This window comes from Rhineura floridana, chromosome 6, assembly GCF_030035675.1.
Source record: "Rhineura floridana isolate rRhiFlo1 chromosome 6, rRhiFlo1.hap2, whole genome shotgun sequence".
NCBI classification, from domain to species: domain Eukaryota; kingdom Metazoa; phylum Chordata; class Lepidosauria; order Squamata; family Rhineuridae; genus Rhineura; species Rhineura floridana.
The window spans coordinates 102353743-102381117 of record NC_084485.1 but is presented as its reverse complement, the minus strand read 5'-3'; the positions used below and the strand labels follow the sequence as shown (position 1 = coordinate 102381117).

General features: G+C 41.3%; 1 protein-coding gene and 1 pseudogene across 1 annotated transcript in view; both read right to left on the bottom strand.

The window, feature by feature from the left end:
• LEPR (leptin receptor) overlaps nt 1-26285 on the bottom strand; it is a 93356-nt gene extending 67071 nt beyond the window's left edge. The window contains exons 1-3 of the mRNA XM_061633350.1: nt 26190-26285; nt 3598-3656; nt 1829-2137 (exon numbers count right to left, since the gene is read on the bottom strand). Of these exons, the coding sequence (XP_061489334.1) occupies nt 1829-2137; nt 3598-3637 (349 nt within the window). The 5' untranslated portion in view covers nt 3638-3656; nt 26190-26285. The remainder of the gene's footprint in view (nt 1-1828; nt 2138-3597; nt 3657-26189) is intronic.
• LOC133388166 (5S ribosomal RNA) lies at nt 20925-21043 on the bottom strand (annotated as a pseudogene).
• Nucleotides 26286-27375: the final 1090 nt, after the last annotated feature.

Genomic DNA, 27375 nt, shown 5'->3' with positions numbered 1-27375 from the left:
AATGACCAGGGGGGATGGGAGCTGTAGTTTAGCAACATCTGTAGAGCCAAAGGTCCCCCACACCTGGTGTAAGCCAAAATAATTGAAACACTATATCACACTGCACTGGAGAGAATACATTTCCAAGGGAAATTCCAAAGTCAAGTGCTTTTAAATTATGGGGTTCTTAATTTTCTTACTGGTACTAATATTATACTCAAGCATCCACTTACATTTTCTGAGGTTGAAATTTATATGATCACTTTTATCCGACTAAAATATTTAATATAAAGTAAAATATTTAATATAAAGTTGGACAGAAGTGACATAATGTAAAAATCTGCTTTCTACATGAGCTTATACAGCTTTTTAAGTCACAATATATCAGGAACAATTAACTATGTAGGCCAGGGTTGGGCTTGAACTGGCACCCATGGTGCCTCAGAGCCAATTCACACAACTTTCTGAGCAAACTGTGCTGTAGAAAAAATGAAACCATAACAGCTCAAACATGTGGCAAGACATTCCTATGAAACACTCATTGAGCTCTCTCTGTGTTTATCAGCTTTTGATACCCTATTGTAATTCCCCAGGACAGAAACAGCAATTGGATCAGTGGGTGTCACTATCCTGACACCTCACTCCCAAAACAGCTACCATAGTTGTGACTGCGTGAATGGGCCTCTAACAGAAGCTTATTTAGTGGGTTATTCCCATATTTCCTACCCCTTTGATCATGGACTAATACTTTTTTTCATCTTAATTGCTCTGTGTTTCCTGCAACTCCTTTGAATTGCCTTTGTCCCCAGCAGAAGCTTGTGCTTGCTTACACCACCTTGTTTCTATTCTGCCGCTGTTTCCTATGACCTCCTAAACTAGATTTTAAACCAACTGTGGCTTGTCTTTGACAGCTTCTCTGGCCTATAACCTTGGCTGCCTTGCAAGACTCTGGTTCTGTGTGTGTGTGTTAAGATGATTTTGACTTTACAGGGAAAATAGTATTCAGATTGGTTCACATACTCCCCACTGTCTATGTCACCTGATGCTGGACATGATTTTGTTGATTTTGAGCCCAATTCAAAGTGCTATTTTTGTCCTTTAAGGCCCTTCACAACTTAGGATGAAAGTACCCCAAGGATCAACACTCTCTATTTCTACTGCTCACTTTGAGATTTGGTGGGTCACTACTTGGGAAAGAATCTTTTCAATGGTGACACCCTTGCTATATTAATGCCCTCACCACAGAAATCTACGTATCAGTACCAGGCAAAGGCCTTTTTTATTTTCCCAAGCCTTTTAGTCTAATTTATCTTTTCCATTAGCAACTACTGCTACTGCTGCTGCTGCTGCTGCTGCTACTACTACTACTACTACTATTATTATTATTATTATTATTTCTGCCCATCCTTCACTAGGTCCCAGAGCAGATTCCAGCAGTCTAAAATTCAGCATTAAATGCAATTAAAACAAATTACATTCACAAGAATAGGGTGGATCCTGAAAACATACCTCTCAAGTGCCAAAGGCCAGGATAAAGAGGTGTATCTTTAGCATTTGCCGAAAACTGTACAGTGAAGGTGCCAGGCGCACCTGAGCAAATTCCACAACTTAGGAGCTGCCACAGAAAATGCACTCTCCTGACCCTCCCCCAAACTTCTGAGGGCGGTGGAACTATCAAGAAGGCCCCTCTGTTGAACTTAACATCCGGGAGGGTCTGTTGATGTTGCATGCATTTTTAATTTTTTTCTTATTGTAAGCTGCCTTGAGAATGTAGGATATAGGGAAGCATATATTAATAAATATTATTAATGGTGGCAACAATAATAATTGTACCCTTTCCCAAACATACCTATTTCCTGAGATGTAAAGGCACCAGTTTTTGAATAAGCAAATGCCTTGGCTTCAATTTCTGCAATATATATAAAACAGTTAATATGTGTATCATTCCACTGGCAGCACAGGTAATGATCTTCAGTCACCAGTGTTGTGGCATTGGCTTCAATTGTCCCATATTCTTCATCTAAACCAGGACCATTTTGTGCAATTCCAGCAGGCAAATAAAAGTTAGAAGTTTTCTCTGTTGATACACATGGTAGCTGAAAGCTCTGTGGGGGAATCTGATATACCATGCAATAGGAAATTACCATTCGAAGAAAATCTGAAGGTACAGGGGGAAAAAAAAGATTAGTCTGAATAATTCCTATAAGGGAGAGCTACAGCATTTATCATCATAAGATAAAAAATACTGGCAAGATTATTGAACAAATACTTCCAAGGACATGAGTAAAATCAAATTTTACTCAAATAAAAAATATGCTTTGGGCCATCATTTTGGGCCATCATTTCACTTTTGGGTTTTGTTTTTTTTTCATTATTTTATTACTTGTCATTGTTTTTATCATTACATATATATAAAAAATTAGTCTTAGACCAAAACTTCATGACCTAGATTCACATGAATATAACAGAACCTCTATACACTGATATGAAGTAATTTTACAGCAGTTCCAGTCCCTCACAAACATTCCAAAGGCCTTATCTTTCATTGACAAATATATATTATAAAATATGGAACAGCACATTCATATTTCCCTATAAAATTTGTGACTAAATTCAGGAGTACAAAAATATGCAAAACTATACATAAGTGTCAATAACATAGTAGCCCTGTGCACATGAATGCCTCATGAAGGCTATCAATATATGAGGAAAGAACACTAATTAGCCCCAACCCCTACATTCCAGGCAATGAGTTGCTCCTCCCCTGGAGTCCAAATGTGCAACACTAACATCTACAGAAAGGGGGCCTTAACACACAGCTTCCATGTGATCTGGAACCTCCTGCACTATGAAATTACCTTCCCTCTGCTGTACATGAAGCATCATCCGTCTGCTTCAGACATCTTGTAAAGACATATCTTTTTGTGTAGGCTTTCCCTGACCCATAAGATTGGACCCTGTTATTACTGAATTTCTGTTTTAATCTGTTTTTATATTAGTTCTTTTTTTGTATCTGTTTTAGTATACCATTTTTATTATTTTTATGTTGCATTTTTACACACAGCTATGACATGTTTAATACAAAGCAGTGTAGAAATACTTTTAAACAAATAAATAACCATCACCACCCAATTTTCAGGATTCCAAATCATGTGGAAGCCTTCACACATATAGCTGAACACACAAAGGCTCCCTTTCCTGCAGGTGTGTCCATGGATAACATCATGAGGTTCTATTTGGTGCACACAACATTGGTGGTAGTTAACCAGCACAGTCCTACTTCCTTCTCACACACTGGTCAAATGCATGAGAGAAATGTATGAAAGGGCTAGTGGCTGTTAACATTAATATGGAAATGTTTAGAATTTAAATGTTGTTTTTATGTATGTTTTATAACTCCCTCCAACAAACAGTATCATGTTGTGAATGACAATATATTATATATTGTTCCCTGTTTTTTGAACATGCACCCATATATGTAATGATGTCATCTTCTGACACAGTGTGCACATGGAATATGGGGGAGGGGGTATATCTTGAAGCCACAGCTGTGATGGACTTGCTATACTGCTATAATGCCTGGAGCAATTTTATCACAAAGAATAACAGAAAACTTACTCAACTGCAGAAATCCAATCAAAACATTAGACCAGTTCATCTTGATCTAAACAGCAGATCTGGGGGGGAAACAATGAAAACAATACTGTCACACTTACATTTATATAAGAACAAAGAAGCTTCACAACACAGCAACCCTAGCTCCTACTGAAGGCTGTCTGAATGGAGCAGCCTTGGATGAGCTGGAACCAAATGCCCATTCCTTCCCCAACATTGCCCTGGATTGGAGACTGTACCCTTGCCAGTCTTGAGCTTCTGTAGGTAGTCCCCCCTACACACACTGAAAACAATGGAATGAATTTTAAAAAGGAAAAAAATTAATGTATCTCCCATGGAAAGTGAACCAGCAGTCCTTTGAAAGTGGCAGATTACCTGCCCCTGAACTCCTCCCCCACTCCACTGCCCATTTAGGATTGCTCTGTTTCTAAAAAATCACTTTGTTTCTAAAATTCACTTAGAAATCACTTTGTGGAAAAATAAACAAAACTATTTATTATTAATAATTATTTGATTTATATCCCGCCTTTCCTCCTAGCAGGAGCCCAGGGCGGCAAACAGAAATGCTAAAAACACTTTAAAACATCATAAAAAGACCTTAAAATACATTAAAACAAAACAATGTTAAAAACATTTTTTTAAAGCTTTAAAAACATCTTTAAAAACATTCTCAACAGGACTGCAGCATAAACTGAGAGGTTCTCATCCCACATCATGGTCCTGATCTGGCTCCCCATCTACCCACTATTTGTTTTTAAAAATCTGCCATATAAAAGCCAAACTATGTTTGGCTCAGGGTTCTATGGTTCAGCAGGCAGAATACTCATGTTACTTGACAAATTAGCTTTCTTCATGAACACTAGATATTAAGGTTTCTGGAAATTTTACTATTTTGGAAAATTTTGTGTCATAAAATTGCATAGACTTGTAATATCTAAATGTGCATCACAGGTTGAAGAGAAAGGTATATTTTGAATTTAAATGTCAAAAATTCTTTAGCCAAACATGCTGCCATGATCTACTCATTTGGCTTATTTTTGTGAGCCATAGTAGCATTTTTAACTAAAATTTAACAATTATACCTTTGCTTTCACTTAGTTTAAAACTATAGCATTATGCATGGTGTGCAGAAAGTGGACAGATACTATTTTTTCTCTCTCTCCTACACTAGTAAAAGTTTGGATCACCCAGTGAAATTAAATGACAGTTGACTGAAGAAAGTTAAAAGAAACTACTTCTTCCAGTGCTCTTCAACATTTTTATTAATGACTTGGATGAGGAGGTGCAGGGAATGATTATCAAATTTGCAGATGATACAAAATAGGGAGGGATAGCTAATACTCTGAAGGAAATAAACAAAATTCAAAGTGATCTTGATAGGCTGGAGCATTGGGCTAAAAACAACAGAATGAAATTTAACAGGGATGAGTGCACAGTTCTACATCCAGAAAAAAGAAACCAAGTGAACAGTTATAAGAGGGGGGATACTTGGCTCAGCAATATTACATGTGAGAAGGATCTTGGGATTGTTGTTGATCATAAGCTGTGTATGAGGCAACAGTGGGGTGCAGCTGCAAAAAAGGCAAATACTGCATTAACAGAAGTATAGTTTCTAAATCGTGTGAAGTGCTTGTTCCCCTCTATTCAGCCCTGGTTAGGCCTCATCTTGAATACTGTGTCCAGTTCTGGAAACTGCACTTTTAAAAAGATGCATACAATCTGGAGCAGGTTCAGAGGAAGGCAACAAGGATGATCAGGGGACAGGAAACAAAGCCCTAAGATGAGAGACTGAAAGAACTGAGCATATTTAGCCTTAAGAAGAGAAGACAATGGGGAAATATGATAGTACTCGTTAAGTACTTGAAAGGTTGCACACAGAGAAGGGCCAGGATCTCATCTCGGTCATCCCAAAGTGCAGGATATGGAATAATGGGTTCAAGTTGCAGGAAGCCAGATTTCGACTGAACATTAGGAAAAACCTCCTAACTGTTAGAGCAGTATGACAATGGAACCAATTACCTAGGGAGGTGGCGAGCTCTCCAACACTAGAAGTATTCAAGAGGCAGCTGGACAGCCACCTGTTGGGTATACTTTAAGTTGGATTCCTGCATTGAGCAAGGGGTTGGACTCGATGGGTTTATAGGCTCCTTCCAACTCTACTATTCTATGATTCTATTATTCACATACTACATAATTATTTTATGGAATTCACTGGCTTAGATGACTTTAAAAGGAATTATACAAATATTCACAGAGAAGAGTTCTACCAATGCTGAACTGCCATAATAGCTAACACAAATTCAGTGTTCTGTTTATTAAACTATGACCTCAGGGCAGGGTACAATAAAATAGAATACAATTTAAGCAATGACTCATTAAAATAGTTGAAATACAACAACAATGAATGCAGCAGACTACAAACCATCAGCTATCAGATCACACTCAAAAATCAAATCCCCCATAAAAGCTTGAGTGAATAGGAATGTTTTCAGCCAGCACCAAAAGATTTCCAATGTCAGTACCAACAGTACCTCAGGAGGAAAGGAGTTCTACAACCAAGACAAATAACATAAAACACACACACTGGGCAGGAACTAGATATGGCATCAGCAGAAGAAATTCTTGCAATGGCACTGTTCTGCAAACGGTTGTGCAAGAGCTGGTAGAAGACTTCACACAATGTGGACTTTCAGATTGCTTATCTCATACAAGGAACTTGTGCTTAGGCAAGAAAAGCCCTTCTGCTTGTGGAAAAGACTCACTTGCAGGAGGGCATTTCTGAATCTAACCCACTATATCTTAGGCTGTTTACTTCATTGTCTGGCAAGTAATTAATCAAGACGGTATCCTTTAAATTTACTTGGTTCCAAAAGTTCATTTGTTGCTCAAGGCAAATTGGAGACAAACCCCTTGTGTCTCTCACACAAGAACTCACCTCATGCTGGAAACTCTCTGGTCAATGCAGAAGCTTCCTTCTAAGTTTCTAGTCAACCTTAAGTAGGCAGAAGCAATCTCATAGGAAGGTGACTTGAGCCAGAGAAGATTTCTCACTACCCTTCATGCTGACCAAAGTCAGAAGTTTAAAGAAAGTACTGAATAATTAAGTGCATGTCACACATGATCTCACAGGAAGAAAATTTCCTTTCAAACACTCCAAATTGAATTAGCATTATGTCACTGACAGGGGATGGCCAGAATGGGGGAATGCACAGGTCAGAAGCAGACTTCAATTCACAAAGGGCATATGGATACACACATAGTCCCATTGTAATATTTTAGGATTATATGGGGAAGGCAGCCATTATTTTTCATGCATCATCACCCCCATCCCCACTTCACCTCTCTGCCAACTGCAGGTGGCAATAGGGATGCTCACAATGTGTTGTCTTTCATCCATAAAGGAAGCTCTGCTAACTTTAAAGTGGTATGTGTAGAAATCACAACCTGAATACCATTTTCAGCAGCATTTGAATAATGAATGCAAGAAGATCAGTCTTAATCAGATCCTGCCCCAACTGGGTGAACATAGAGGTCTGTAACATTATTTATGAAGGAATTTAAATTTAATATGATTCAGCCTCAGCATCATGAAGTCCAACACTTGAAATTAGGAAATTAAGCTGAAATTCATTATTAATATTCACAACAATTAAGCTAAAAATAAAATGAAAAGGGCTGTCCACTGTGCATTTTATTGTTTATAACATTAAAAAATTGAGAGAAAGGGGTTCTTTTCAGTTTTCTGGAGTTTCACTTGGACGTGGCAAGTCACAAACCTCTCATCAATCATGGCTGTCACTGACATATTGAAGACATTAGCACCAAGAGACCAAACAGGAAGCCAAGACACAGGCCAAAGAGATGTGTATTCTGTTATTTCTCTGAATCTGAGGAATGTCATTTGGTTACCAAACCAGATTTAATGTTTACTACTTTGAAGAAATGGAATCACTCAAAATACTTTATGGAATCAGCCATGCAATTTGAAAGAACAGGTAAAATCTGCAAAAACCTAACTGCACTGATCTACAGTGTATTATGTACAATCTCCACTTGATAATATGAATTACATAGCACATATTTCAAACTAGCCAGTTAGAATTTTGTATGTGCAAAATTCAGAACACTTTAATGTTGGGGTTCTCAGAAGGGGTAAGAAGTAAACAGTCAAAATCTGCACATTGCCAAACCTAAAGCAAACATATTGCAAGCATCTGTTTTGGTAGAATTAATAAAGCAGATGCCCTCTTTTTTCTCATTCATTGCTAGAATAAAAAATAGAGGACACAGAGATACAGAAAGTACCAGAAAATGAAAAGTACTATGCATAGTATACGTAAGATTCAGTGGATGAGATGTTCTCTTAAAAGTCACCATGAAACTTCTTGCTTCAAGGATATTGCAGTCAGAGTCTTCAAGGTCAATTTCAATTCAGTTGATTTGCTTAAAGTTGTCACAAAAACATAAAATAATACATTGTGAGTGGTGTTGATGATGTTTTGCAAAGTTTTAAGGTAACTTGAAGTATATGGCCTCTAGCACAAGACAAAGTATCCAACTATATTGGATTAGCTAATTTTATTTGCAAGTACCACATACATAGTTACTTAGTTTGACATGTAGCAGCAGGTTTTGTCGGTTACTCCTGCCAATAAACCTCCCAAGGATGTTAGCCAGAAATCAATTCCTTGGGGCTACATAAAGTACACAATACAATACATCATGTATAACATCCGTCACAGTTTCCTATCTACAACTGCAGAGGTGATGATCCACTTATTTTCATAAATGAGGATAAAAATGAAGTTCTATACAAGTGTTCCTCAGGTAACAGTCTGTAACATTTTGATTATGTCTGGAGAAGATCAATTTTACTAAAACAATACCTTTAAAACAAAATGCAGTGTTCTGGTTGTGTTCCATATTTGCTTATATAGCAACTACATAGAGCAGGGATGGACAATCTTTTTTCTGTTGAATGCCACATTCCTTCAATGATAATCTATCAGAGGCCATGTGTTGGTGGTGAATGATGGATGGAACCAGAGACATAAGTGTTCTGGATTTACCACTCTAGAATAATTAAGCCCCCTGCCTTGGAATGTTGAAGTTTCCCAGAACAATTGTCCTTGAGTTTTCCAGTGCTGGAGACCACCTTGGCCAACTCAGGCAGTGAGGCAGCTGGATAACAGGGTGGACAGTCCACCAACTGCATCCTTGTTCTGACCCAGCACCAGGTACAAGCATTCAAATCTGGCATCTGAATGGACAGGTGTCCTGGTGAGGAAGATAGTGGCAACACACACACAGAGCCCTCAAGCCTATGTTGATACTGTACGGAATACCCAGATGGGCACATCTATGTAACATCTATGTAACATCTATGCCACCCAATTCACCCACCAAGATCTTGATAATACACACAAGGTCAGCCCCCATCATTCACACATGGATGAGTGATATACTGGCATTTAAAAGCAAGACTCAAAGAATGATTGACAGAGCCTCTTAAATCTTGTTGAACAAGGAGGAGGACAGACAGCAGCTCTTAATTATTCAACTCTGGCCCATTTTTAATACAATAGGGCAATATAACTACTGTTCTGGGAAAACAAGTGAAACTGATTCCTTTCTGACTTTAGTGTGCTATGCACACACAATCCAAAAATGCAAGAAAGGGAGAGCTATCAAACAGGTGTTGTTCAGAACAGAAATCTGATCATGCTGTCTTCAGTGTTTTGGTGAAGGCTGGGAAAATATCTATGGACATTGCTGCCAGGGAGATGAATGATCCATCCCTATGTGTACTAATATTTGGAAGTAGGCTCCACTCCATTCATTCGGGCTTACTCTCAGGTAAACGTGCAAAGGATTACAGCCTTAATCATAGTCCTGAGCTAGAGAGAGGGGAGACTGCCTTCTGTGTCCAGCTACTTTCATACCCAAATAATTTAGATTTTATTAGAGATATGAATAATGTTCCAAAAAGTTTCCTGTGAGAGCTATGAAATATTCAAGAAACTAGCATTAGATTTCCTTATGCCTGCCAGAAGCAATCCTATACTCACATTATATAGTATATCTCAATCTGGATATATACCACTACTACACCAGCAGAACAGCCACCATAACCAGTGTATGCTTAGCTTTGGAAGCACAGGGAAAAAACAACCAGAAAATATAAAACAGTGTGGAAACAGCCGCCAAACTCACAGCATCCCCAGAAACACTATCAGATACACCAAGTCACACCCACACATAGCAGCAGCCAATGAAAAATAACACAATGGGAACACATCCCCAGCACACACACCTTGCACCACCATCTTCATAACATGCAAGATGACTGTGCAGTGCTCCCACTCCATCAGGTTGTGGCATAGCCAGCAACATCCCTGCTACTGTCAGTCCCCATGCATCCCTATAGCCAGGAGTTCAGATCTGCTTGTGATCCTGACAATCACTATTGTATGATCACATTGCATACAAAGATGAGGAAGAAGACACACAACACAATCCACACATAGCTCCCTGGATAGGGGGCCTATGAAGAGTACACAGAGCCCCCCTGAGATAAGGTTTCAAGACCTACCCACACTTTTCCCAAGCAGCCAAGGAGAGGTGGTCATGAAACCTAAGACGAACCACAGACAAACATACATGGGCAGCCTCCAGCAGCTCACTGCATAGGAAATATGGGTGGGAAGCAGGAGAGGTCATGTCTCCACTCAGCTTTTGCTATTACATACATGTTGGGACAAAAGAGAGGGATCTTCCAGGACTCAAACCCACGCTGCCAGCTCCACCAAGCAGCTCATCTAATCAAAGGGGAGCAACAATCAGACACATCACAGGGCATTTGTCTTTGTTCTAATGCAGTTCCTTTCAATCTGCTTATGAAGTGTTCTGTAATGAGAAAGATCACTAATGGTGAATAAATTGTTGGAAAGAGTTAGTTCACTAGTACCACTAGTTCCTCAGAGGGGACAGTTGGACACATTATCAGGTGCATTTTTATTTCACTTTTGGGTGAAATAATCAACAGCTATCATGCTTTTCTACAATTTTCTACAAATCTCACCAGTGCCACAACTTAGCCTCCATGTGCCCCCAGTTTCCTGTGGTCTTTCAGCTGCAGTGCTCTTCCTCAACAGGCTAGGGGCAGCTTTAATAGTGCTATTACCATGCTTCATGACCGGTCTTTGTTGGCAGTGTTGCCAAGGATACTGGGACAGAGGCTGTCAAAAATGTTACATTCTCTTCCATTATTTATGTGCTGAATAATTTTCCCTTAGTTAAATGACTGATTAAGAACAGGGACTTTGAAACCTCCTAATTTCAGGGACATGCAGCATTTTTTTCCAAACAAATCAGAAGAGAGAGACCCTCTGTAAAACCCCTGAATTTGACACAATCTAAGAGTAAAAAAAATTAAGATCTGTTTTGGGCTGGCACAAAAATATGTTGAGACTCACAAGGAAACCCACTCAAGAAGACAGGACCTTGGACAGCTCCAAGGGGCCCAGGTAAACCATTCACAGGAGATGCCATATCTGCAGGGAGCTAGAGCCAACTGAAGCCTTACGTAGGCTGACTAGACCTACAGTGTGAAAGGCTCTGCCTCAGGAGGAGCTAGCTGGCAGGTTAAAAGGTCCTTGCCCTTGGAAGTGGATGTCCTGTCAGTCTCATGGCTCCGAGGCCTCTTCTACATCTTCTCTCCTCTGCCACTCCTCCCCAAATTTCTCTGGAGGGTGAGGGTTCTTGTAGCACACACAGTAATAGTGGCGTTCTACTGGTCACTCAGACCATCGTTCTTGGGTCTGGTCAAGTTCAGCATGAGTCCTCCATGCCACCTCCCTACTCACCTGGTGTTTCTCTCCCAAGGGCTCTTTCTCCACTTTGACCCGGTCTGGTTCTAGCTTCATGCATGGAGACTAAGCAGGGCTAAAGGGAAGGGGCTTTTGAATAAGGTCATAGCCACCCTCTAGCCTCCAGTAATATTTCCACCAATAGGATCTACAAGCTTATGTAGAGAGTCTTCCAGAGATGGCACCAATATAAAGGGCTCATGGAAGGGGAATGTCCCATTCAGAGCGGGATCCATGAGGCTGACACACAGGTGCAATTAACTCTTGTTTTATTAAAGTAATGGATACATCAAAAGCAGTGTGCTTCATAAGAATCTCTACGCTAGCTCACTAGAATTCCCTAACTACACTCTAGACATGCTCTGCAACATGTGAAGGAAGTTCACTGAGCAGCTTAAACCGGAAAGCTGCAGTCTTAAGTAGGGAAAGTCTTTGATCATAATCTCTGACTCCTGCGCAAGTCCGACCTCTGTCCTGTCCGTTTCTCATAGTGCCGTGAGCGGGATGATGGGGGGCGTGCCTCCAGTGGCTCACCCGAAAGAACTGGCTCCTTAGCACCAGGCTCTAGGTCAGGGGGCGGAGACGCACTTGGAGGCTCCCTCAAGCCGGTCGATGAAGAGGGAGTTAATGCACACTCAGAGGCAACCTCCGACGGCTCCTCTGATATGTCTGGGGTGGCATGCTCTCTTCTTCGGATATCGCGCCATCTGTGGGAATTGACCCAAACTCAGCCCCACACTCCCTCCCAAGGTCTTGTTGAGACTCCACCACTCCTGCGTCTTCCGCGCCTTCTGGCAGCTGGGGAGTCTGAAGCTCATGTCTTCCCTCTCCCAAGCCCTCGTGGGTGAACAGAGGCTCAACAGGGAAGCAGACATCCCTGTGGTCCTAGAATTCCTGCAGGAGGGCCTAGTCTGGCCCTGGCCCCTATCACCTTAAATAGGCAAGCAGTGGCCTTGGGTAGTGTGCTTCCCCTGTAGAAGGTCACCATCTGAAAGGGCATCCCAAACCTAGGTGCTTTCTCCAGGTCTCCTCCACCATGTTATCTCCCCCAGTCACTCACAATTTCCCCTTCTAGGATCTTCCCCTGATCTTGAGGGCCCTGTCATATGCTCCCTTTGAATGCTTCCATTCTGTTCCCTTCAGGGATCTCGTCCTTAAGACCACCTTCCTGTCCTCCTCCATTTGTCTCCAACATGACAAAAAATCTTATAAAATAAAAGTATCAATAGTTGACAAGAAATGAGAACATGTCAGCACCCAAACTATCTTTAAAAATAAATATTCTATCAAGTATTGGAATGGAAATACTGAGGACAAATTCCAACAGGTCTTCATCACAATGCAAAGATGGGGGGGGGGGATATTTTTTAAAATAACAGATCAGCACATAGCATTTCATTAAACACCACCTGGAATTGGAAACTTGAGATTATAACATTTTAAAATCCAATCAATTCCTATGTTGAATTCCAAGATTAAAGGTGGTATCTCAGTTAAGTCATACTCAGAGTAGACCCACTGAAATCAATGGCCTTAAGAAACTTAAGCCCATTTATTTCAATAGTTCGACTCTGAGTATGTATGGCTAATGCTGTATTTTCCCTTATATCCTTAGTTTGTCAGAAATAAGCATTGGTTAAAATATGAAAAAATCTGCCAAGGATGAGTAAAGTAGTTCCACTCTATTTCAGAACCATCATGGAAGAAACAGCACTAACTGGATCTTTCAGCGATAGTATTTATTTCCCCCTTTAGGATGCACACCTTAACGTGGTGAGGGGGTTTGACAGTGTTGAAGAAGCTGAGAGCAATGCCATCAGGAGTCTAGACCAAGAGGCTAGACTCCTAGCAGAGGCACCCAAGGCAGAATGGTCAAACCTGAGACACCAGACTAAGATGCATCTGTTGAAATTCATTAAAAAATTATTTATTTATTTATTCATTTGAGTGTATTTATATGCCGCCTTTCCACAATGAGCTGTGCCCAAAGCGGCTTACAACAAACATTCAAAATACAAAACATTGATGCAGGGGAAAGAAGTCAGTTTACAAAGCAACCAATGCATTCAAAAAGGACAAAAACAATTTAGCAAACATTCAGTATTACGAAAGAAATAACCTAGACTTTAAAACATAAGTACAAAGCAAACAGAAAGCTAACAGACAATAGAGCTTCAGGTGCTCATCTTGCTGCACTTGAAGGAGCCTCAGCAGCCTGTCTTGAATACAGTTCAGAGCGGAAGGGTCCTCTCACCAGCTAGATGACTTACAGTTGGCTGCCTTTTATCTCCTCCAGAAGAGACCAACAGCAGCAATAGGGAAATGCTGAGGAGGGCAGTGATGACAAGCCCTCTTTCCCAGCCTCCTGGAAATTCCAACTGCTAGTGCAGATTTTATTGCTCCACAGTTCTTCATGTCCATTCTGCCGCTGCCTCTGTGTCCTCCAGCTCCTTTCTCCCTCCATTCTTCTCCAATACCATCCCATAGTTGACTCCATGCTGTTATCACCACAGGGGCATCTCTTTACTCCGGGCTCGCTCCTCGGCAGTGGCGGTGGCAGCTTCCCCTCCGGCTCCTGTTCCTCCTCTGCTTCCTCCAGCTGCGGCAGCGGCGGCAGCTTGGGCGGGCCCGGCGTGGGCCTCGAAGACCTCGCAGAACTGCTCGAGGCTGATGGCCTCCAGTCCAGCCTCCAGGGCAGCGTGGCACCGGGAGAGGAGCAGAAATTCTTATGGCCTTTTCCCATTCATGCAGCTCTGTTGAATATAATAAGTAAATTCCCTTACAGGTGATGTTATTTTTATCTAGTTATTTGGCAGCATCAGTTGAGGTCCCAACCTCTCCACGAACTTCCATCTGTGTAAGATGCAACATTTTGTACATTTAATTCACTCTAGAGGTGCTGTTATGCCTGAAAGTTTCATCCACTTATTCATCTTTCTGTGCCCAAAGTACAAAGCTTGTGGATTCAAAAGGAAAGGAAAAATCAATCCATTTTCAGCAAACTTGGACAGGATCCCATTTCTTACCTCCCGGATTAAAAAGCAGGGAAATTCACTCATAGGCAAAAAACTTTGCGGTTTAAGAATGTACCTATAGCCCACAGATATTTCTATCAAACTTTTAAAAGCAGGGAAATTGGGCAGCTATAGTGTACTGCCCTACAAATTGGTCAAAATGCAAACACCATTTGGGTTGGTCTTTCACAGTCCAATCCACTTGCTGTGTAGCTTGGAAGAATTTGGTAACATGTGCCTCTGAGCATATGGTGAGTGGTAGCAACACCTGAAATCAGCCCAAATAATAGAAAGAAGACATGTGCTGTGCTGATCTTGTTTTAGCAGGGAGGAAGCAACATTATTAAGACACTTGATATAGTTCAGATGGTCACTTTAAATATGTCTGATTTCCTTTGCATTTTAGTGAACTTTCCTATAGGAAATCATTTTCTTTTGTTTCTGTTTCTGTGAATATGTGAAGTACAGCAACAGTTTGCAAAAATGTACACTAAAAAAACTCCAAACATAATTGTGGAATTATGGCACTGACTTCTGCAGAATAGTCTCCAGTGGACCTCAGGAGAGTCTCAATTTGCACAAGATAAAACAGTGGGAGGTGAAATGTATTCTAGCAAAATTTTAGGTGTGCCAAATGTTTTAATTGACCGTGCCCACCTTGCCTTAAATAAAGTGGTTTAAACATAGCAGGCTGAAAACATGCATCCTCTTTTTTCCAACAGCTAGAGTAATTACTAAGGTAGCAACATATTGTAATCAGTCTGATTTTACATCAAACTGCAATTTCAGATTCAACTGTTAATGCACCAAAAATAGAAACAGAACATAACCTCCAATTTCAAACACAAAAGGCTGTCTTCACCATCATATGACATTGACCAATAAAAAGGTGTTGAGATTAATAAAAAGGGGAAATTGGAGTAAACAATTCTCATTTTTCACTCATATATGATTACACAGTTGCCACAACTTTACCAAGAGACAACTACTTTCATATAACGTTGTTATGTGCCTCCAAGTCGACTGCGACTTATGGCGACCCTATGAATCAGTGACCTCCAACAGCATCTGTCATGAACCACCCTGTTCAGATCTTGTAAGTTCAGGTCTGTGGCTTCCTTTATGGAATCAATCCATCTCTTCTTTGGCCTTCCTCTTTTTCTACTCCCTTCTGTTTTTCCAAGCATTATTATCTTTTCTAATGAATCATGTCTTCTCATTATGTGTCCAAAGTATGATAACCTCAGTTTCATCATTTTAGCTTCTAGTGATAGTTCTGGTTTAATTTGTTCTAACACCCAATTATTTGTCTTTTTCACAGTCCATGGTATCCGCAAAACTTTTCTCCAACACCACATTTCAAATGAGTTGATTTTTCTCTTATCCGCTTTTTTTCACTGTCCAACTTTCACATCCATACAAGTGGCCTCAAAACTTCCATAGTTGCTTCCTGTTGTCCAGTTTATTGAGCATTCATCTGGATTTGTTTCTACAATTTTGCGAGAGGTTATATGATGTCCATTCTTTTTTGAGCATTCATTTTTATTTGTTTGCAAGGTAAGTTTTACAGCACCAGGTCAAACAATGGTTACTCCACACTTTCCAGTGCATTCTCCATCACTTTCCTTACTGCAAAAAGTTCAGGTTTTGTTTTTTACTATTTTGAACTGGGTTCATTGCACAAGAGCATTAATTTCACGACCTGAATGTACTGATATGCACTTGAATCCCACCCACAAAATAGCAACTGTCTGGAAGTGCCCCACCTTATAGTAATTTGGAGAGTTGGTTCACATTTAACATCCAACTATGTTAGCATCAATGGGCCTTGTGCTCGGGGGGGCAGGGAAGACAGAAGACTTGAGCACTTCCTCTCCCACCTGGATGCTATGTCTTAATCTGTTACTTGGGCTTTTGTGTAAAGCACAGTTTATCATTACAGTAGGGCCCCACTTATACGGCAGGTTAGGGACCAGACCCCCGCCGTAAAGCGAAAACCGCTGAAAAGTAGAACATCGATCAGCTGTAGTGCGGGTAGCTCCAGCTGACAGCACTTGGACCCTGAAGCTCCCCCCGCAACAGCTGATCAATGGTCCGCTTTTCCATGCATCGCTCTACCCCTCCCACTTGCTCACCCTCGTTATGGTGGGGGAGTAGTGCTCCCTTCCGCAGCAATCTCCCTGCCATGGATCGCAGGGAGGGAGCTGCCCGCCCACCCATGCCTGTTCGCTCGCCCTCTGCCGCCTGCCTGGCTCATCCCCTCTTGTCCGCTTGCTTGCGAGCTCATCCTCCGCTGACTCCCTCGCTCGTCCCCCCTTTCCTGCTCGCCCTCCCCCTTGTCTGCTCGCTCACTCAGTAACACCACCTCCCTGGCTTGTGTCCTCCTTGCCCACTGGCTCACTTGCTCGCCCTCCGCTGGCTCCGTCGCTTGTCCCCCCTTGCCTGCTCACCCTCCCCCTGCCTGTTCACGCACTCGCTCGCTCTCTGCTGCCTCCCTTGCTCGTCCCCAGCTTGCCTGCTCACTCTCTCCCCTGCCTGTTCACATGCTCGCTCGCCCTCCAACGCCTCCCTCACTCATCCCCTCTTGCCCGCTTGCCCTCCCCCTACCTGTTCGAGCACTCGCTGGCTCTCCACCGCCTCCCTCACTCGTCCTCCCTTGCTGGCTCACTCTCCCCCTGCCTGTCTGCATGCTCGCTCACCCTCCACCACCTCCCTCGACAATAAAATGGCGCTGGACGCCCTTCTCAGACTCAGCTGCTGAGCGCATTGTCAGAGCTTGGAAACATTTCTTTTTTGAACTACAACTCCCATCAGCCCAACTGTAGTTTAAAAAAGGTACATTTCCAAGCTCTGACAATGCTCTCAGGGCGTCGGGCACCATCAATTTGTGCACTCAGCATCTCTCTTTTCCAAGCTCTTCGCATCATACCACAAAATCACCGCAAAAACGGAACAAGCACCAAACATATGGGACATGGACACAATTCAAAACCGCCACATTAGCAAAGCACCTAGAAGCGAAGCACCAGAATGTGGGACCCTACTGTACATATAACTACACAAGAAAACTGTGGTTTGTGTGATTCCTCCAAAATATGAGTAGAAATCATAGTTTGATCCTGATTTGCAATCCTGGTTTTGAGGGATTTTGCAGTCCACAGTTCATGCTAATAGCTGGTTGAGTGCAACATGTCTGGAATGATTTGGATTTCACATGGCCATCTTTGCATGTAGCGATAACCTTGGCTGAAAAAACCATACTGTGAATCAGCTGTATGCTGGTGCTCGCTTTGCTCCTCCCTTTGTGGGAGGGGAATAGATTAATAAACCTGGGATTACATCCAAACCCACGATTGTGATTTGTTTCTCCCTAACAAGACAGGATCACTACCCAGCTTTCAACAAAGATTTCTTGTTTGCTGACAAATCCAGTCTTGTGAGGAAGTATGTTTTTAATTTTTTATAGCAATAAGTTAGTACTTAAGCTTGTCAGGAAACATATAGATTACAAAATGAGAAATTTGATTCAAATAACTTATTTAAATTGATTTTTTTCTTAATGATTCAAATTCTGATTTGAATCAATGGGTGGTATTCAACTAAATAGTTGTGCTAGTGCAAGAATTAGTACTAGCACAATGAGATTTTCCCGCTCTCCTTGTCCTGCCTAGGCACTGCACCATTCCCAAATCTGTTTTAGAGCTGGAGTTCCCAAACTGTGGTCCACCAGCTTCATTCAGGTGGTCCATGGCATGTTTGTAAAAATACAATTAAAAATCATATAGCATCTAGCATAGTACATTACAACTGTTATAAGAAGGAGAAAAATAATCAAGTGATCCACCAAGACCCTCAGCAATTTCCAAGTGGTCTGTGGGGGAAAACTTTTGGGAACCACTGTTCTAGAGGGATGGGGAAAAGCCCAGAACAAATTTAGAAGGGTGCGGGGTAGGAGAGGGGAGAATGTTCCATTGCAGAAGCAGACTTCCTTGTAAAGATAGAATGATCTTCTTAATGCTACATTGAGTAAGTGAAGCCACCTGAACACATATCAATAATCAGCATATTAACTCTTACCAAGTGCTATTTTGATACTATTGGGTGATATTGAGTGAAGTAGTTCCACTAGCACAAGGACTGTTGACTGTGCAATGGAACTTCCCCTCCTTCCCCATTTCCCTCCTAAATCTGTTCTGGGGTTCCCCCAACCTTCCAGAGCAGATTTTGGGAGGGTACAGAAGGCACACAGGGAGAGAGAATAGAAGTTCAATTGCACAAGCAGAACTCCTTGCAGTAGCAGAAATATTTCATTGGTTCATTGGATACCATCCTATATATCTGGCAGCTCCTTACAGATTGTACTGGTGCCTAACAAAGACAATGAGTCATAGAGTAGAAGACTGTGTATCACATTTAAATATAAATATTTTAATTAGTTAGATTTTATGCAAAAAAAAAGCCCTCTGACAATATGGGCAAAGCCCTGTGACATCAGGGTTGCTATTTCAGATGGTCTAAAAAGAGCAGAGGTCAACCTCATTGCGAAACATATATATATAACTCCACAGATTGAAAAAGTAGGGCTGCCTGATTATCTAATTTCAGTATTATACAACCATGAGAGTGGCTGTACACTATAGCCAGCATGGATTTTTTGCATTCTGCAATGTTAAATGGAAAATACCCTCCCATGCCATTCTGCTGCTTTCCATAAGTTCATTTCAAAACAAAACCTTACAAAACCTATAGTCCTGAACTCAGAAACGCTTGCTTAACAACCCAAGTTTTCATGGCGATCCACAAAACAGTCAGAGAGAATCGAGAGTTTAAAGCGTAAAACAAGAGGAAAAAATCCAGACCCCTGTTGGACTTTTTTCTGTGAGTGGTCTCATAATTTGTTGAAATTAATTAAAAATCAGCCATGTTCACAGAGTGCCTGTAATCCTATTACTGTTTAAAAAATGCCTGGCTGATTTTTAATTAATTTTAAGAAATTTATCATTGAAGTCTATTATAATGTTGGGCATGCTCAGTAAGAACCAACCCTCAGTGTTCTAAAAGCCAGACTCACAGCTGTTTGGCTTGGCTAATCAAGGGGCCACACCCAAGCCAAACCATTCTTTCACTTTAGACAGTCATCACTTCCCCCAAACAAAATGTAGAAATGCTTAGAGGCACATGTTAATGCATTCTCTCAAGCTACACAGCAAGTGGATTGGACTGTGAAAGGCCAACCCAAATTGTGTTTGCACTTTTACAAATTTGTAGAGCGGTACAATATCTCAGAGAGGACATCAGGTCACCTGCTTTCCTGGTGCATTCACTATAGTTGCCCATTTCCCTGCTGTTTAAAGTTTCATGGAAATTTATGTTGGCTATAGATACATTCTTAAACCACAAGGGGTTTTTTTGCCTATTAGTGAATAGAAATTTCTGTTTCCAAGAAGTCAATGGAGCATGTAAAGGTTCCATTTTGGCATGCTTCTAGAATTGGTCTGACAACTATGAAAAAGCTCCTCACTTTCAGGTCATTTGCTTCCTTAACAAGCATCTTCTTTGGCTGAACAGAGAATACACAAAGTACAAAAAAAAAAAAAATCCCCTCACTATGTCATTCAACCACTACCCCTAAAGATACCACCTCCATTAAATTTCATTTAAATACAAAGAAATACAAATCACAGCTTTCAAGAAAGTATGCTTTTTAGAAAATAAAAATGTCTTATATTTGAATATATATAGCAAAGGGATTGCATATAAGGTAAGTTATATTTAGTTATTGTTGGAATAATTTGTCAAACACAGTCCTTCCCCAATTTTTGTTCACTCTGATATTGCAGATAGTCTGTCCCCAAGAAATAAGGATTTGTTTGCTGAAGATTCTATCACGAAGATAACTTTTTTTCTTTGAATTGCAGACCTCCATGTCATATAGAAAACTGCTTTGCAACTCCCCTTATTTTCGTAAGTGGTTTGGTATGTGACATAGGACAGGATTCTGTTATTTGAGAAACACAACTCAAAGCCTCCTTGTGTGTGCAGAACTAGCTACACTGTTCTTTAGCCAAATCTTGGTTTAACTCAAATTCAGTTTTGGTCCTGTCTGTAGCCCTCTTCAGGCATTCAAAGTGAACATGTAAAGAGGAGAGCAGTACTGCACATGCAAGCTCCACCCTCAACATCCTCTTGTGTGAATGTCTAAAGGAGGCTTCTAATTCTGTTCAGCTGAAAGTAGCCAGAAGCCACACAGAGACCTCCAATGTTATTATGTGATGCACTTAGAAGCCCCCTGAATATATTCCTGCTCAATTTACATGGATGTATTCTGTTGTTATATGCCTTCAAGTTGATAACGACTTATGGTGACCCTATGAATCTTTTTTGGATATATTTATAGGGTTTTCATTGTAAGAGGTATTCAGAGGTAGTTTACCACTGCCTTCCTCTAAGCCTACGGCACCCAATATTTCCAGGCGGTCTCCCATCCAAGAATTAACCAGGCCTGACCCTGCTTTGCTTCCGAGATCAGACGAGATTGGGCGTGTTTAGGGTAGTATGGCCATAATGGATGTATTTATGGTCATTATATTATTGATGTGAGCTTATGCTTGCTTTGTTGTTGTTGTTGTCGCTGGTAAAGTTGCTATAAAAATAATTTTTAAAAACATGGGACGGGGCACATGGGAAAGAAACAAATCCATGCACGCCTGCCTCCTCCCCACACATGTTGCCTGTTGTCTGGTAATATTTGTTAATATCACTTCCTCATTTTTATCCTAATTTTCTTAAATATTTACCCAAATGTTTACAAATTAACTCCCTACTGTAGAGAATTGCTACAGGAAGAAATCTTGTCTAGTCTTAATTTGTACTTGTAGGTACAGCAATCAGGATCCAAAGAGATATGAAACTAATGGAATAAAGCTTTAAAGATATTTTCTTATATAGCAGCCCCCCCATCATAATGCATGACAAAGTGCTTTGAAACTTAAGATTGTGATTGTATGAACACTTACCGTATATTCCGGCGTATAAGACGACTTTTTAACCCTGGAAAATCTTCTCCAAAGTCAGGGGTCGTCTTATACGCCGGGTGTCGTCTTATTAGGGTTGCCATATTGCCTGGATAGCCGGGTTTTACCTGGATTCTAAGCATGCCACCCGGCGCCCGGCTAGCCCCTTAGGTGGCCCGGATTCTCAGCTTTCATTTTAAAAAAAATTAAGTTTCTAGGTGGTGCGGTTCTCAGGATATATATAAAAACATCAGGCACCCCCCCCCGGTTAAATCTTTTTTTAAACTACTGTATAGCACTTCGTAGCTTTAACCCCGCCCGTTCAAGATTTCAGCCAATCAGTGAAGTGTTTGTTTGGTGGCAGTGTCTGCAAAACCTCATTGCGAGGCCAGAAAATGGTGGTTTCCCCTCCTGTTTATCTGAAAATCTCATAAATTGGGTAGGTATATACATTTCAGTTTTTCCCCCTGTTGTGTGTAGGAGTCAGATCCTGGGCAGTGTTTTGAAAACCTTCCCAATAGTTGCTTTTGGGGGTAAAAACAGTGCTAATCCCATATGTCCAGAGTAAATCCTATTGAATTCAGTAGGAATTACTTTTGAGTAGACATGATTATGAATGTGCTGAAAATCAATGGGACTTTGGAGTGAATGTAAAAAAGAATTGTGTTTGTGTTCTCTTTCTGCCCCCCCCCCAGTCCTATTTTAAAGCAAGTAGGCAGGGCTTACTTAGGTATTGCCGTTTTTATTCTGTAGGAAACTAATACTGATTTTTCTGCAATGACCAATTGGTTTGACAATAAACTATTATATGGGCTGTATGTATTTATACATCTGCAGTGTGTGCGTGTGTGTATGGAGTCTTTCCAACACCCCTGTGAGGTAGGGTTGGAAACCAAGGCAGCTCACAACAAGAAATAAAGCCATTTAAAATCCAATAACCATAAAAACAAGTATAAACAGTTGCAAAACAGTTGCAAAACAGTGTAAAGTGGCATGATTCGGAATTTTGGGTTGTGTGAATGAAGTTGCTTATCACTTGAGGTTGCATTTCTGTCCCTGTTTGAGTAAGCCCCATTGAATACGCTGGGACTTGCTTCTGAATAAATAAACCTAGGATTGCACTATAAATATCTTTACAGTTTGTGTAAATAATAAACATATTTGATAGTTATGCTTATATAAATATTTCTTCATTTATCATATTTTTGGTTTTTGGTTAGGAATCCTGACTGGTTGTGAGATGCTTAGTTTTTTGCCTTATAGGAATCTTGTTGTGGTTGGTATGGTATTACATTTAGGAAAGTGTTACTGCCTTCTGTATTTTTTTTTCCTATTTGCATTTCACTTATCTTTAACCTCACTCCGTTACAGCCATAGAAGCAACAGCAGCATATGCAAGATAATTAACTCCCATTAGTGATAAGAACAAGAATTTATAATTATTATTTCAATTAAAACAAGAGGCTTATCAATACTTTGAAGAGGACCAGATATTTATTTTCTTTCTGAGCCCAGGACTGGGTCTTTCATGATGCCCGGTGTGTGGGGGGGGGGGAGCAGGAGAGTAGTCGATAAGACAGACATCCTGGCATTGATAATCGAATTAGCAAGGTATGTGTGGGGTTGTTGTACACTTCCAGGCTCAGTTTCATTTTGAGTATGGAGGTGGAACCTGTGTAGATGTGGTTATCAAAGGGAGAAGAAATTTTGAGTTAAGCAAAGCTCTGCCTTTATAAAACCTAAGAAACATACAGTACTTTGAATGTCTGAGTGCCTGCACCAGTGGAATACTGGAGGAACTTGTAAAACCTGCTGCAACAGTATTTAGAACTGAGCATGTGGTGTGAAAGACTCCTTTTCCTAACATTTTGGCTTGTTTTTCTCTGATTGTGTATTTTTATTGTTTTTACTATATTTATAAGCTGTGCTGAGCTCTGTTTTTAACAGCAAAAGGGCAGGATATAAATTCTCTTAATCAATCAATAAATACTCCATAGTGTTGGAAACTAGAGTCTAGGCATTTAATGTTGCTTTTAAAAAAAAGATTTCTCACATCTTTCCCCAGTTTTTGGTGGTAATTCCTAGGCACAAAAACAACTGGACAATCCAAATATTAATATTTATAAGTTTATAAGTGACAGTTTTCCTGCTAAGTACCTGCATGTCATAAGCAGGGGTAGTCTTATACGGCGAGTATATCCCAAACTCTATATTTTAACTGGAAAAGTTGAGGGTCGTCTTATACGCCCAGTCGTCTTATACGCCGGAATATACGGTACCTGTAAATAAGCTGTTTTGGGCACAGTGGGACTTACTTCTGAGTAAACCTACATAACAGGACTTTCAATGGCAGTTTGTGATGTGGCATGGGGATAAGATATCCAAAGAAAATGAATTTTAAAAATCCACTGGACTAGCAGAAACCCCATGCATGACCTTTAGGAAGCTGCTTCGATCACAGGCTATATAAATAAGAATAAATACAAATGGCCAGATGAAAAGAGTGTTCTCTCTTCCTCTCATTACATGCACATATACACAAATCATGGTGCAATTTGCATTAAATTTCCAAAAGTAATTTTTGAACATTCAATATCTGAAATTGTGTTTGTTTATTATGCAAACCAAAGATCTTTATAACACGACTCTTTACTCTGTTCTGCGGTGCGCAAATCCCAAAAGGTTTAAAGATGAGCTAAACATTATTATATCAGGAAACAAAACAAATGCCAATGAAAACTAAATAGTCTCATTGCATAGCCCTTAATTATGCTAGTTTGAAATTCTTTCAACAGCCACTGCATCTTTACAAGACTATTAAAAAGTTAATACCAGCAACACAATGCTTGCATAATTATCTACACAATCTCAAGCAGGAGAATAGATAAATAGAAATACACTTCAAAACACTGTTCATATATTTTTTTAAAAGACAAAGAGATACATGTTAGTTTGTAAGGAACCCCCCCCTCTCGAATCTACCGTTGGACAACACCTTTATTAGGACCAACCAGTAGATTTTGACTGTACATATATCTCTTTAACATTTCCACCATTTTTAACCAACTTCCAGATCCAATTCCAATTGATGCAAAGACATTGACCACATCTGTTTATTACGTTTATATCCCATTCCCCCCCCCAATGAGCTCAAAGTGGCATACAATTATGGTTCTCCCCTTCCTGATTTTATCCTTACAACAACCCTGTAAAGTAGGTTAGGCTGAGAGACAGTGACTGGCCCAAGGTCACCCAAAGAGCTTCATGGCCAAGTGGGGATTTGAACCCTGGTCTCCCAGTCTGACATTCTAACCACTACACCACACTTCATGGTAAGCAATATGCCATGGCTTACTGTGAATGAACACTGTTGCCTTGCTCCTGTTTTGCTCTACCCTCCCTGGAGCCAGGAGGAAGAAACCATGAGCCTTGGCTTACCAGGATATATGGACCTTCTGGCTTGTTTCTCTCCAAAGAAATCACAATAGTAAGTCAAGGTTTGTTTTAAAGTGTTGTCCACATCTTAACATTATCAGTTTGGGACAGAAAGACAACCTGACACCAATTGTATGCTGCAGCCACTGCCAATGTGGTGCTTACTGGAATTTGGACTTGGACCAAGAATGCCTGGATGCAAATCCCCACTGAGCCATGATCAAACTTGCAGCAATGGCCTTGGACATGCTACTCCTATGTCCACCTTCCCTTGAAGCTTGTTGTGATGATAAAAATGAGATAGCCACACCTATGCCAGCAGGAGCTCCTTGGAGAAAGGCTAGAATGGAAACATGACAGATTAATATGTGTTTAGGTCTTCCAACCCCATTACAGAAACTAGGATAAGCATGATGTATTAAAATTCCGTTAGTGCCAGATTACTGGCCAAACTAAGAGAGTCCTCTGTTACAGCTCTAGTGAGCTTTTCAAAGGAAAATCTACCAGTGTTCATCACTAGGTTTTCTCTCATTTATTTTTCCAGGCCTTTTTGTTTTGTTTACCTATCAACCACTTTGTAGTCCTTGCCATTAAAACTTTTGAGCCACAAGACAAATAAGTCATTTAAAATGGCCAAACTGTGAAAGAGCTGAAAGCATCCTAGTCCTCCCTTGTCCAAACAACAAAAGGCACTTCTCTGATGTAGACTGAAGAGATCTAAAACATAACCTAGGAAACTGCAGGTTGATTATACTTGGAGCTGTTAAATGTCAGCTTAGAGCTGGGTCCTCCTGCACGATTTCCCTAAAACTGCTGTGCGTCCCATTTGATCGATGAGGACAGGGCTGAATGAAACAGGAATTTTCCTTCAGGATCTACAGTTTCCTCTGCTTCCATGCGCAAACTTCAGCAGGTTCTTTCTGAAGCATCATTCATGCAGTGCATTCTAACCCTGTTCACTCAGGAGTAAGTCTCCCTGGCTTCAACGAAAATTACTCTCTGGCAAGGCTGCAACCCCAAGCACCACTTACGCACCCGAAGCGAACTGAAACAGCCACCCCATCTACCCGACCAAAACACCAACACAATACTACTACAAGTAATAACTGAAGCTCCTGGGCGCTGGTGAGGGCTGTGGGGACGCTGGTGTGGCGCAAATTTGCGCCAACGAACGCTCGTACTCGCAGACGTAGTCCCTGCCAAAAGATCTTAGCCAGCCCGGACTCCGTCAGCCCGAAGGGAGCAGAAGAAAGGACATCACGTACCTTTGCTGTGGCGGTCAGCGGGACTCACGGCCGCTCTTTCCACGCCGGGGAGGGAAGTCGTAGACGGAGCTGACCCCTCCTCCTGCTCCTCTGTGGCGCGTCCTTTCCCCCAAAGCCCCACGCTCTTCACCCGGCTGGCAGTGAACCCATCGCTCCCCTTCCCCAGCCCCCCTCCGGCCTTTATCCCAGCCTGTCGGCTGGTCAGCTCAGCGTCGCTGTCGTCTCCAGAGAGAGCCTCGAGGCCGGCAGGCGCACGACACTTGCGAGGGCAACCAGCAGGCGGGAAATGCTGCAGCGCCTTGCTACCTGTGCGGCTACCAGCACTCGCTGCTGGGGGCGCGGGAAGCGCCGGCTGGCCGACGGCTGGCGCGAGCGTCACGTGGCGCTGGAGTCTCTTACCCGCGGCTCTGGGGCTATTCCGATTGGGTGACTTAGGAGCTCCTCCAACCCTTTTGCGTGCTGCCAGGTCCAGGAACCCAACTTACCCCTGCACCTGCCACCAGCCCTGACAGTCGCTTCAGTCCCTGACATCCCAGGCACAAAGGTCGCTGACCTTTCCTGCCCCCTGCGCCTTATGTACAAACTTGTATTAGTGGCCAAAGTTTATTAGTTGGAGAGCCGCCAGGGATCTGCCTTTAGCTTTTTTAAAATAGTTGTTTTTCAGCGATTAAATTAAGCAATACATATAACAAAAAGTTAACTCACAATACTTATTAGCATAAGAAAACGTGCATTGGCAGTCTGGTATTATTGTTGGGACCTGACAATTTCTTTTCTTAAAAATTTACCACTGGAGACAGCTATTCACTATAGATTCTCTACAGAAACACAGAGAGCCCCCCTTCTGTCCTCATGTTACCCCACACTACCTGTTCCATCGAAAAAACAATACCTGTGGTGAAAGTTTTTCCAGTTATAATGGACGTTGGTCAGCAATGTGTTGTTGTGATACAAAAGTCCTGAGTCATTTTAGATGTTTTCAAAACTAGGGAAGAATTAGTCATTATATGTATCATTCAAGGCATAGAGGACACATGATTCAGGAAGCTAGACAAGAACTTTATTGACTCTCTCCAGCAAGCATACAACAGGAAAGTTCTTGACTCCATGCAGATACAACTAAGTCGACTGTCATCTAGTGACTGAACTATATAATGACATTATCCACACAGTATGCTCAGCATTA